We start from the raw sequence: 11,850 nt of genomic DNA, 5'->3' as shown, positions 1-11,850 counted from the left end.
GACGACGGGGAACCGCTGGGCGAGGATGGATCCGGATGGAGCCCGCCCACCCGCTCGAGTCCGCGCTCTCTCGGGCCAGCAGCCGTCCTCCGCTCCCGCGAAATGGCGCCTCCCGGCCTACCCCCGACCGCCCTTATATAGACGCCAGCCGGCCTCTGATTGGCCACGGGAGGCGCTGACATCACTATCCCGCTCGGACACGCCTCTTTGCCGGCTCGGCAGAGGGCCCCGGGCGGAACATAAGAACATCTAGTCTAGCGATTGGGCGACGCCGCCGTCAATCACCCGCCTCTCAGCAGCCTCCTGTGGAGCTGTCCTGGCCTGCTGGCGGCGGCGGCGAGGTCCCGCATTGGTCGGCCTCACCGCCCGCGGCCGCCCGATTGGTCGACCAGTCACGCGGGGGCGGGGCGAGGGCTGGCAAGCGGCCGTTGGTTGTTGTGATGCTCTGTTCTCCGCGGGGGGAAGGGAGGAGGAAGCGCCATTTTGTGGCTGCTGCTGCTGCGGAGAAGCTGGGCGCCGGCCGGCTGGCTGGCTAACAATGACCGCGGCCGCTCGCCTCGGACGGCTCTCGGCGGCCACCCGAAGAAACGGCCCTTCCCAGGCCCGCGAGCGGAACACGGGCGCCGCCGGGCAACGGAGCGGGCCGACGACTCCCCTCAGGCTCCCTTTCCCGCCAAAACGCCGCTCCCCTCACACAAAAGAGTCTCTCTCTCGCGGGCGCGCGCCTCGCCCGCCCCCTCGAGCAGAACTCTCCCAGCCCCGCCGCCGCCAGGACCGGCCAGGGAGCCAGCGCCGCCCCGGCCCCGAGCGCCTCCGCGCCAGCCCCTCAAGCAGGAGCAGACCGGCCGGCCGGCCGCCATTTTGCGCGATTAAAGAGGGCGGCCTCCGCGCCCCGGCGCTCGCCCCCCCCCCCCCGTCCCCAGCAGAGCGTCGCGGCGGCGGCACAAAGGGCGAGGATTTGCCGCTCTCTCTCCGCCCCCCTCCGCCTCGGGCCTCGAGCCCCGCACAGCCTCCGCCTGCCTGGGCGGCCATGACGCAGCACTTCCCGCCGCCTCCATCTTTCCTTCAGAGAAACCGCGCCCCTCCCCCGCCGCCGCCGCCGCGGCAGAGCGAGGGAGCCTCGAGGCCACCGGGAGGCGCCCCCAGACCTTATCCGGGCCCCGCCCACGGCCCCCCTTTTCTTCCACCCGCGTCACACCTGCCCCCCCCCCCAACCCCGCCAGAACACAGTCAAAGCGCGGCGGCGGCGGGGGGGGGGGGTCTCCACAACCCCGGCCCCTCCCTCCCCCCCGCTGCGCCCGTCCATGGAGGTTTACCCCGGTTCCTGGGAGGCATTTTCAAAACCGGCGTCCGGACCCGGGTGGCCTCAGAGAAACCCGGAAGGCGGCGGGGGGGGCCCTCCGGCTCCCCCTCTGGACGACGGGCCTCCGCCCTCCCCACACAGAAAAGGGGGTCCCCACGGTCGCGTGCCACGTGACACCCAACGCCTCCCTTTACATAACGCAGCTGGCCCTTTAAGCAGCCGCCGCCCAGCCTCGCCTCTCCTCCCCCCTCCCCATTGGGCGGAGGGGGCCACAGGAGGCGGGAGGAACGGAGTGATTGACGGCTTCCGCGCGCTCCCGTCCCCCCAACGCCCGCATGCGGCAGTGTGCTGAGGTCCGGTCACGTGACCGAAAAGCACTCACCCCATTGGCTAGCAGGAGTGTGGAAGGCGCGCCCGCCCAAAGGCCCTAATCCAAAGCGCGCCATCGCGGCCGATTCCGAAGAAGTAGCCCGACTTGGTCCTCTGCAGTGTGGAAAATAAGAAGCCCGACAAGGGGGGAAAAACCGAGAGAAACAGCCGTCGCCGCAGTCGCCGTTGCCAGGCGGGGACACCCGAGCCGCCGACGTCACCACGCTCCGATTGGTTGTCCTTCGTCACGTGACGCCTTCCGCCTTCCCAAGGGGGCACAAAATATTCGCTTGAAGGGGCGCGCGTCCTTGCCCCCCCCTTCCCTTGAAAATAAAAGGAGAAGCCCCCGCGGAGCCCTCGGGACGGGCGGGGGGGGGGGCGGAAAACAAGCCACCCCCCCCCCGCCGAGGCCGCGCTTTGGGGTTAAGTCAGCATGGCTCCCGCGTTGCCCCCGACAGCCACGACGCGCATGCGCGCTGCTCTCTCGCTGCAGTCCGGCTCCTTCCCTGACTAGGAGCGCGCGCAGCCCCGCCCCTTTCCGGCTTTGGGTTGGTGCAATGCCCACGGGGGGGAGGAGGGTGACTCAGGGGGTTCCGGGGCATGTGCAGAGTGCAGCCACCGACAGAATGGCTGCGTTGCAAAACTTGTACCAGAAGGGGGACGGGGTTGCGGGCGGAACTGTGCGCCTCCCCCTCCTCTCGCTGCGTGGCTTTTCTGCTTTGGGGAGGAAGACGAGGCCGTCAGCATTTGACGCTTCGTTTCAGGCTCCTGCTGTCCTATGATGATTATTATTACATTTCGTTTAATGCTACAGCTGCCAGTTCTTTAGCTGGTTGCTGTTGGCCATTCATTACAGCTCGAGCCCCACCCAGAGGCCAAGGACGTTGAAATGTGTCGGAGGCGTCGGATTCGTGCGAATCCCAGCAGGGCTGCCTTCTGAATCTGACAGATGACGACGACGACAACGATTTGATTTCCATTGTGAATAGGGCTACCTGTCTCACTGAGTCTCTTGGCTGGGCATCCAACCGGCAGCATGGCTCCTCGGCTGTCCCATCCTTTTAGTTATTTACATTATGTATAGTCTGCTTTTCTCTCTTGGGCAGGTGACACAGAGTGAGTCAATACAGTTGACAGGATCAGCCATTCAGTGTACAGAAGAGCAGGGCTTTGCAATACGGAGCCTAGACTAAATCCAAAAGATAGAACTGAAGCATTCCTTTTAATGTGGCATATTTAAAACAATAAAGGTCATCCCTGAGCAAGCACAGTGTTGTTCCTGACCAATGGGGTTACATCACATCATGGTGTTTACTAAAATTATGTTTACAGTCGGGGTAGCTTGCCGTGGCCTTCCCCAGCAAGCTGGATACTCATTTTACTGAACTCGGGAGGATGGAAAGCCGAATCATCTTGAGCAGGCTACCTGAAACCAACTTTAAATCATAGAGTTCAAAAACCCCAAAGGTCACCCTAATCCAGCCCCCCGCACCACACAGGAACACACAATCAAATCCCTCCCAACCGATGGCCATCTGGACTCTGTTTCAAAACCTCCAAAGGAAGAGATTCCTCCACCATTTCTGCCAGGATTAAACTCTGGTCATGAGCAGAGCTTGGGCTGCAGTTCGGCAGATGAGCACTGCGTAACGCGGCATATTAATAGTGCAGAATTACATAATTGGATCCTAGTTACAGCAAGCTGTACACATCTGTCCAGATTACACTCTCTAATTATTTATCCAAGTAAACTTGTGAACTGTTTTGTACAGCTCAACCCTGTTGGGGGTACAGAAGAAGAGTTTGGATTTATACCCCACTTCTCTCAACCATAAGGAGTCTCAAGGCAGCTAAAAAAACTCCTTCCCTTCCTCTCCCGACCACAGATATCTTGTGAGGCAGGTGGGGCTGAGAGATTTCTGAATGAACTGTGACTAGCCCAAGGACACCCAGCAGGCTTCACAAGGAGGAGTGGGGAATTGAACCCAGTTCTCCAGATCAGAGTCTGCCATTCTTATCCACTACACCATGCTGGATGATACAGGGTTTCTTGGTCCCCTCCCCCGCTGGTCTCTGTGTCTAGATGAGAGGGCAGGTGAGCCAAGGAACAGCCCAGGTGTTGTAGTCAGACTCCTACTAGGTAGCAGCCAATTCCCAGATATTTATGCTCATTTCTTTTTATTTCTTTTTTTGTCAAGTCAAGTAGTATTTATTGTTTGAGCCATTGGCTATAACATCCAAAAATACATACAGTTAAAATTTTAAAAAAATACATACAGTTAAAATTAAAATAATTCATACAGTTAAAATTAAAATAATAAACTTATATTTAGATTAAAATATAAATTGTTTATATTCACTATATCCAAATTAAAATGCCCCATCAAATACTTTCCATGTCGGGTGTTTTTACAGCTTCTTCATACTAAACTAAGTTGACCACAAGCTCATTGAATCATCAGTTCAAACAGTGCTTCAAACACTCTGCTCGCATTTTCCTGGCCGCCAGGGCAAAAAGAGCCATCTTGTAAGAAATGTAGGAATCGATAACAGATAGTAAAAAAATCAATTTCTCATCATCAGACAAAAAAGAAGCTGTCCTGGGTAGGCATTGGCTCCAAGAATCTTTTTTTTTCTTATTGCTGGAATATAAAGCGACAGGACGGTATGTAGCAGGAAAGATCCTCAAGCTCATGTTTTCCACAGATACAGAAACACTGAGAAAAAGGTGTTCGTGTATATCTACCACTGAGCCCTGCAGAAGGCATTGATTGAAATCTAATAGAGGTATCAGCTATTCTTAAGTTTCTTGTTAGTGAAGTGTTCAGATATGTAGCTATAATGTGATCTCTTTTAAATAGTCTATACCAGGGGTAGGGAACCTGCGGCTCGAGAGCCGCATGTGGCTCTTCTGCCCTTGCACTGTGGCTCCACGAGCCGAGCCGCTGGCCCCATCCTTGCCCACCCTGCAGGCAGCAGGGCGGGCGGACCAACTGCCCGCGGCCGGCTGGGCCACGCTGCGGGCTTCCCCTCTCACCTGGCCTGTTGGAGCGGGGCGGGTGCTTTCCCGGTGGCTGGCGAGGCCGAGCCGCTGGTCCCATCCTTGCCGCATCCATGCGCTTCTCAGAATGAGCGGAGTAAAAGGTAAAAAAAACCCAATATATACAGTGTTATCTTTATTTTAAATGTCAAAAATTATTTGAGGCTCCAAGTGTTTTCTTTTCCCATGGAAAATGGGTCCAAATGGCTCTTTGAGTGTTAAAGGTTCCCTACCCCTGGTCTATACCATGGAGCAGTTTTTGACTGAACTATTAATTGTCTATTTATTCTGGCATCTTCTCTATACACCCAGTCTCAGAGTTCAGCATTAGATGCTGAAACTCTTAATAGATCGTCTGTAATAGTGTATCGTACTTCTTTTTTAACTGGCCTTTCCTTCCAGGAGCTCAACTCTCTGTACATGGTTCTCCCCCTGTTATCTTCACAGCAACCCTGTGAGGGTTTTAAAAGCTTTAAAAGGGCTTGGACAAGATTTTATGATGAGAGAAGCTGATGCGATCTATGGCAATCCCAATCTTGATCCTCTTTGATCTGAGGTTGCTAATGCCTTAGCAGACCAGGTGCTCAGGAGCAGCAGCCACAGAAGGCCATTGCTTTCACATCCTGCACGTGAGCTCCCAAAGGCACCTGGTGGGCCACTGCGAGTAGCAGAGAGCTGGACTAGATGGACTCTGGTCTGATCCAGCAGGCTACCTGTTCTTATGTTCTTATATTCTTAGGGAGGTTGTCTGGAGGCTTGGAAGCCTGGGTTAAGTGGGAATTGTCTTGGGGATGCCATGAGGGTGGGGCAGAGAGCAGAGTGGTTGGGCGGCACCTGAGAGGTAGCTTTCTTGCATTTTCTGTTCTGAGCAGGAAGCGATGCGAGGCAGAAATCCCCTCAAATGCCAGAAGGAAGCCTTGTGCTGCTGTACCTGAACAGTGAACGGCCTGCTTTCTGGTCGTTTCCCAGTACCTATAGATAGAATTTCCATGGAGCGTAAGAGCAGAGAAAGAGGATTAGCAGGTGGCCTTCCATTTCCTGGTACATGTTTGTGACCAATGAAGAAGGCGCGGCCGACTTGGAGTACCTGCTAGCAGGCTCCTTGTCTGCGCTGAAAAAAGATGCTCCAGAACTCAGGGCCAGGTGTGGGAGGGAGGAAGGCGGAGGGAGGCGGTTGGTGTAGGGGGGGCAGCAGGGTGTAGTTCTTTCTGGCTCCTCCGAGAGGAAATGGCTTGCAGTTCGTGATTCTGCCACAGAGCCAGAAGAAGTTGAACTGAGAAACACTCTCCTTGTCTTATGCCCGTGGTGGCGAACCTTTTACAGCACTCCAGGATGTTATGGACTACAATTCCCATCAGCCCCTGCCAGCATGGCCAATCACTGTCTTATGTGAGACAGCAAAGATGTAGGGGGGGCAGCTGAAGGGGAAACCATGAGGGGTCTCCAAGGGCCCTCCTCGGCTGGGGAGCCCCTGCACTGCCGAGCCCTGCCACTCCACCCCTGCCTCTCTGCGTCTGGCGAAAGCAAGGCAAAGCCGAAGAAGGTGTTCGTCTCGCCGCCAAGGCACAGTGCCAGGAGCCGTTGGCAGCGTCACAAAGGGGAAGTTTGCTGTGCCCCAGCAGGAACTGGGAGGTTGGAGGAGGAAGGCAGGCCGGGCAGAGGGCAGCTGCAGCCTGTTCAGGGAGAAGACTCCCAAAAGCAGGTTCAGGTGGAGGAGAGGCTCACGGGTGGGAGGTGGGGTGGGAATAATGCCTCTGCGTGCCAAGATGGGAGGAGAAATTCGCAGCGATGCCCAATGGCGCTCTCTCTCTCTGCAGCCAAAGAGTCCACTCCTCTCCAGAGGCAGGGGAGGCTGGGCTTAGAGCAGAAGGCCCGAGATCCAGAGGAAGTTGCCTTGGCAACGCCCCAGCTCTCTCTCCGGGGCTCATTTCCTTTGACACTCCCCACAAGGGCAGGAGGAGTCCAAGAGCAGAACCTCCAGAAGCTGAGCAGCCCACCTGAGCCTCGGGCTGCTGAGGCCACCAAGTTGCCAACCCCACCTGGGACCTGGGAGTTCCGGGCCTAAAAGTGGAAACTTCGTCTCCACAGTACAGTGTTGCAGGGAAGAAATGGCTGCTTTGGGGGGGGTGGGGGCAGGGGGGGTGGATCCCGTGATCCCGGTTCTCAGCTATTGCACATGCCACTGGCTCTCTTTGCCAGGGGCCGCACAACTCCTAGCCTCAGCTCAAAGAGTTTCAAGTTCTGCCAGGAGGACAAAGGCAAGAAGCAATTGCTCCCCCCCTCTTTTTTAACATCAGAATTTAAAAAAATCAATCATATGGCAGATTATTTGAGTTTACTCCCAGGAGGCCAAGACATAGATGGAGGAGGAGAATCCCACTAGGGCTCGAATGTAACTCCTCTTCCCTTGCTCTATATATGCCACCAAGGAAGGTTCACGAAAAAAATCGACCTGCAAGAGCCGAAATGTCCCCATTGTACCACGCGGCGAATTCAAACCATGGAACATATATATTGCTTTGACTGCCTCCAAATCAATGCGAGGGATCTAGGACCAGACTTTTTGCTCTTTGTCCTGTAATCTTTAATGAATACTCTACTGTGGGGAAGATTACGTTCCTATTAAACAATTCTGCCTCCGAGATTTTAACTTTTGTAGCTAGGTTCCTTATGGAAACTTTGGAATGATTACCTGCGATGGTCCTCATGTATGGGATACTATATATATAACTCTATCAGCATTCTTTCAGGAATACTCGGAAGCAAGTAGCAGAAGGTTTGCAGGAATCCTCCTCCCCCAGACACACACACACAGAGAGTTGTGGCCATGACTCATTGTTGGGTGTGTTTTCTGTGTTCCACAAATGAGTACGCATTGAATTGCTGGAGCCTTGTGAAAGAGGGAATCCCCAAGAGCTTCAGGAAGTGAGAAACTTCCAGCCTTCTCCCCACCATTATGTTTCCTTTCCAGGAGGAGAAGAGGGCACAGACCTACTCCCAGGACCAAACTGATCCCAACTGAGCAGGACTTCCTTCTTTTCATGACAAGGGCCAGGAAATCTGTGCCTTTGTGGGATATGCATGGAATCCAACCGGTAATTCCTTCCCCGCACCTCCTCAAGCACAGGAGGTCCCACCCACTTCACCCCCCACGCACCCAATGTTTCAGTGTGGATTTGTTGGTTTGGGCTGAATGACTGTGTCCAGGACAAATGTCTGATCTACAAAATCTAAAATGACAGGTGTCATATGACCACCTCATGGTATGAGCAGCCTCTTTCTGGAGCTAATTGGAAAGGTTTTTTGATTGGTTGATGGAATGCATATAATGCAGCAGTTTGCTATGTACTGTGAGACTCTTGTCTTCCCTGTCCGTCCTGGCGAAGCACTTTGTCAGAGAGAGCAACATTGCTGTGAACCTAATGGAAAGAAAGGACCGCTGTCTGGGAAGCTGATATAGCTAAATTATTAGCGTCTCTAGTTCCTGCTGTGGTGTTCCCAGTGTGGCGCATCCCTCAAGCTATCTGGGGTGTGAACCCCCCTTCAGTACTGCACCCCTTAACGAAGACTGAGCCCAGCCTTCTACAAATATGTGGCTGAAAAGGGGTTTCTTGGATTTCTTGTTGACTTGCTGCTGTCTGGTGCTTTTCACTGAGTGCTGAAATGCAAAATCTCTGCTCCTGGGCCCGAGGACCAGTGAGTGCGGAGGGAGGAGCCAAGGAAGGCCAAGAGAGCAAGGGGCCACGCCTCCCCAAAGTGATCCCACCGCATGCCCTCATTGCAAACAGAGAGATCCCAATTGAAGCAAAGAGGCGTGAATTAGAAGATACACAGCTTAATCGTTTCCTCCTTAATGTTAGCTTATTTGCATAGAGTAGGAGCCTACTGCTGGATCAGAGCAGTGAGGGGTCCATCTAGTCCAGCATCCCAACCAGTTCATCTGGAGGCCCAACCACAGAGAGGCTAGAGGACCTTCCCCTGATGAGGTAAACCTTAGAAGGAAGCCATCCTGGACCAGACTCGAGTGGGGAGGACGAAGCCAGCTTCTGGGTGGTATAACTGTAGCTGCCTTCAACCACTTAGGCCTGGCCGATGGTTTCCCAGCCCCAATTTAGAGGCCCCTGTGGCATGGCTGTCCAGGGCCACGCAGGAGAATCCGAACTCATCAGGAAGCATTCCCACACACACACACCAGGCAGAAGGGGCCGAGAAAGCCCTGGTCCTTTGTTGAGGCCAGCCAGATGTCCCTTTGGAGCCAGGGACTGCCAGTCAGTTATCTGCCATGGAATGCAGTGCCCATCAAAGGGAACGTATCTGGTGACAGGCGGGTCCTTCAGAGTACAATGGGCTCAAAACCATCAGGCTTTAGGGCCATAAAGGTGGAGAGCACTAAAACCTGAGATCTGATTTGGTGCTGGCTCCACCAGAAGCTGATGCCACTGTAGAAGCATTGGTTGACCAGCCGCCAACCACAGAGTCCCCGTGGAGGATCCTCACGCCACGCATTTGGGTGACCTGTTGTGTCCCTTGGACTTTTCAGTAATGAGACACCATACTTGGACATTTTATTTAGGACGTATTTGAAAAGGCACCAGGAAAAATGCATTTTAGACTTCTATTGCCAAAACCAAAATTAAAAGCACCAAAACAGCTTCCGTTTTACCCCCCGTTCCATGCCTCACTCACGTCCCACGCCCAGAAGAAATCGGCAGGATTATTACCAGAGCTGTGTGGGATTGGGCATGACAGTGACCGTTGCATGGACCGCTGTAGGTAGGAATCAGGGCTGGGACTCAGTAGGCAGCCAACAACTCCCTTCTGTCTCCAGCCGCCCCACAGCTGACTTTAAAATGGGCGCAGCCACTGCAAGACTATCATGCCGCCAATCCCAGCACTGGTGAGTCCTGTGGGCCAAGGTGTTGTGTGGTCAACCAGGTCAAATGCTGCCATCAGATCAAAGCGACAACTGCAGCTGACTTGCCCCTCAATCCAGGGGTGTCTGGAGGTTGCTTTACATAAGGGCGGTCACTCAGAACTGTCCCTGTTCTAAGGTCCGTTGAAGCCGGATTGGAAGGTCCATCTGGCTCAGCATCCTTTTTTGCCACAGAAGTCTACCCAGTTCCCCTGAAGGCCCAACAGACAGGGCACAGGGGCCGGTGCCATTAAAATAAAACAGAAATGTAGGGTGGGCATTTCTTGCTTGCAATATGCAAATGCTAGATGTCCCCAAACCCCTGTTTGCTTCGGGCCTGCATTCTCCTGAGGGTATCTGCTCTCCCCAGACTTCCTCTGCCTCCCTCGTTCAAAAATCCACTACTTGGGTCTTTAAAGCCCTTACAGCCAAACCAGTGAAATATGCCCACAAAATCCACTATACTGGCAGCCCTCCAGATGTAGCTTGGACCACAGTTCCCATCATCCCCTGCCAGCATGTGAAGATGGGGACTGTGGTCCATAACATCTGGAGGGCAGTGAGTCTCGAGCTTACCTGTGGCGTGACTACTCGAGTTTGTCGTCCTGCAGCCAGGGATTTTTTTATAGTGCACTTCAAACCATTAACCTTCTATTTCCCAGAAACAAAAATTCCTCTCTCAAAGGTTGCTTTAGCGTCGCGCGCTCTCTCACCTAACCTCGCAGTTCTGTGCAGAATTACTCCTAGAGTGTGAGCCTGTTGATTTCAGTGGGCTTAGACGTGGGAGTAACTGTGCACAGGATGACGCATGACCAGTGCCTGCCACCCCCAGAAGTCTCAGAGTCTTGTCTTTCTGCTGCCTCACCAGAATTTCTTCAAACTACAGCAGCCACTCAATGGGAATCCATCCTCCCAGTGCAAAACCCTGGTTGCTGAGATGTCTTCACCTTGAAAGCACTACATCAGGGCTACTTTCCCAGGGCCGCCATATGCTTTACCTCCCAGGGAGGAGGATCTTACAAATCACTGGATTATTGTTTTTTTTCTGAAGCTGCACCAGGCTAGAATCAGAATTTCTCCCTCTTCTCCTGCACAGCAAAATGGGGAGTCCAGCCTCACCTATGAAGGATTTGGTGGTGCTTGGCGACGGCACATTACGGGTCACCTGGGGGTTTACCTTTGATGTGCATCATAAACAGGTCTGTATACAAAGACGAAGGGGTCTGGTTGGGTACTGGAGTTTTATGCCCCCAATGTGTTTTTGACTTTTGGTATATTAGACCTCTCAACCCTGTTTATTGCATCCACTTGCACACTTGGTCAGTCCCCCCCCCCCCCCCCGGAGTCTCAGTGAGAAAGGAGGACTTTGAATAACACAAAATAAGAAAAAACTTGCTGGGGAACTCCCCCTCCTCCTGGCTATGCCCCTCCCTCCTGAGCTCTCTCCAGTCACAAGCCAAAGAGAGATAGCCAGCTATTTTCTGGGTGGTCTTTCTGGAGCACCAACTTCCCTTCAAGGAGACGAGGGTCAATCTTTTCCCCAACCGCTCGACAGCTGATTCTCTTGCGGAAGTGGGCTATTTTTTTGAAGCTGAAAGTCACAGATCCTGCCTTCTCCTGCCTGCCCTCCTGCCCCCGTGGTTGGAGTGGGAGAGGCAGCTATATCACTATTTTAATCAACCTAACTAAATTCCAACCCGGGGGCATTCAATGATCCTGTGGGCGTAGTGGGTTGTGAGTGGACAGGATGTGGGGGATCCCAGCCCTGGGCAGTCTGGCTCAAGACTTCCAGAGAGCCCCTTGTCCTCCGTGAATCAGGTTGCACGCCAACACCCCACAGTGCGTGCCCCTACTACCGTATGAATCGCGAAACAAGGCAGGGCACCGGGATTTGTGGAAGGAGCGTCCCACTCCGGGAGGTGGTCCCTTTCCATCTCCAGGCCATGCCAATATATAGGTGGTGATTTCCGCAGGGACACCCCCGCCCCTTACTGGGAGAGGACACGGCGGCGGGAGGAGGGGGCTCTTGCTTTCCGCAGCTGGACGTTTGGAGCTTCCTGCTGCTCAGTGGTATATCGGGATCTCTGCTGTGGGTGATTTGGCTTCTTCTGAGTCATTTTTGCTGTCGTGACTATTGTTTTGCATCGCGATTTTTCAGGATTCCGTGACCCGCCTCGTGGATCCTCTGACCCGCAGGTAGAAGAGAACATTTTCCCTGCGTCAGCC

At 54.1% G+C, this 11,850-nt stretch overlaps 2 protein-coding genes across 2 annotated transcripts in view; one reads left to right on the top strand and one right to left on the bottom strand.

The window, feature by feature from the left end:
- Window positions 1-11,850, bottom strand: part of LOC125428777 (zinc finger protein OZF-like) — a 798,123-nt gene that overhangs the window by 741,136 nt on the left and 45,137 nt on the right. The window lies entirely within an intron of this gene.
- On the top strand, window positions 539-1,655 carry LOC125429418 (wiskott-Aldrich syndrome protein homolog 1-like). The gene is made up of 2 exons (XM_048490525.1): window positions 539-1,191; window positions 1,445-1,655. The coding sequence occupies exons 1-2, from the start codon at window positions 539-541 to the stop codon at window positions 1,653-1,655; spliced, it is 864 nt and encodes a 287-aa protein (XP_048346482.1).

The sequence above is a fragment of the Sphaerodactylus townsendi genome, linkage group LG03 (genome assembly GCF_021028975.2).
Source record: "Sphaerodactylus townsendi isolate TG3544 linkage group LG03, MPM_Stown_v2.3, whole genome shotgun sequence".
In the NCBI taxonomy this organism is placed as follows: domain Eukaryota; kingdom Metazoa; phylum Chordata; class Lepidosauria; order Squamata; family Sphaerodactylidae; genus Sphaerodactylus; species Sphaerodactylus townsendi.
Note: the sequence above shows the minus strand (reverse complement) of the source record. Positions and strands in the feature narration are given on the sequence as shown.

Excerpts from the sequence above, each read along its gene's own strand:
- LOC125429418 (XM_048490525.1), top strand. The coding sequence starts at position 539 with ATGACCGCGGCCGCTCGCCTCGGACGGCTCTCGGCGGCCACCCGAAGA. Across the intron at positions 1,192-1,444 it reads CCCCCTTTTCTTCCACCCGC|AAAAGGGGGTCCCCACGGTC; the intron begins GTCACACCTGCC and ends CTCCCCACACAG.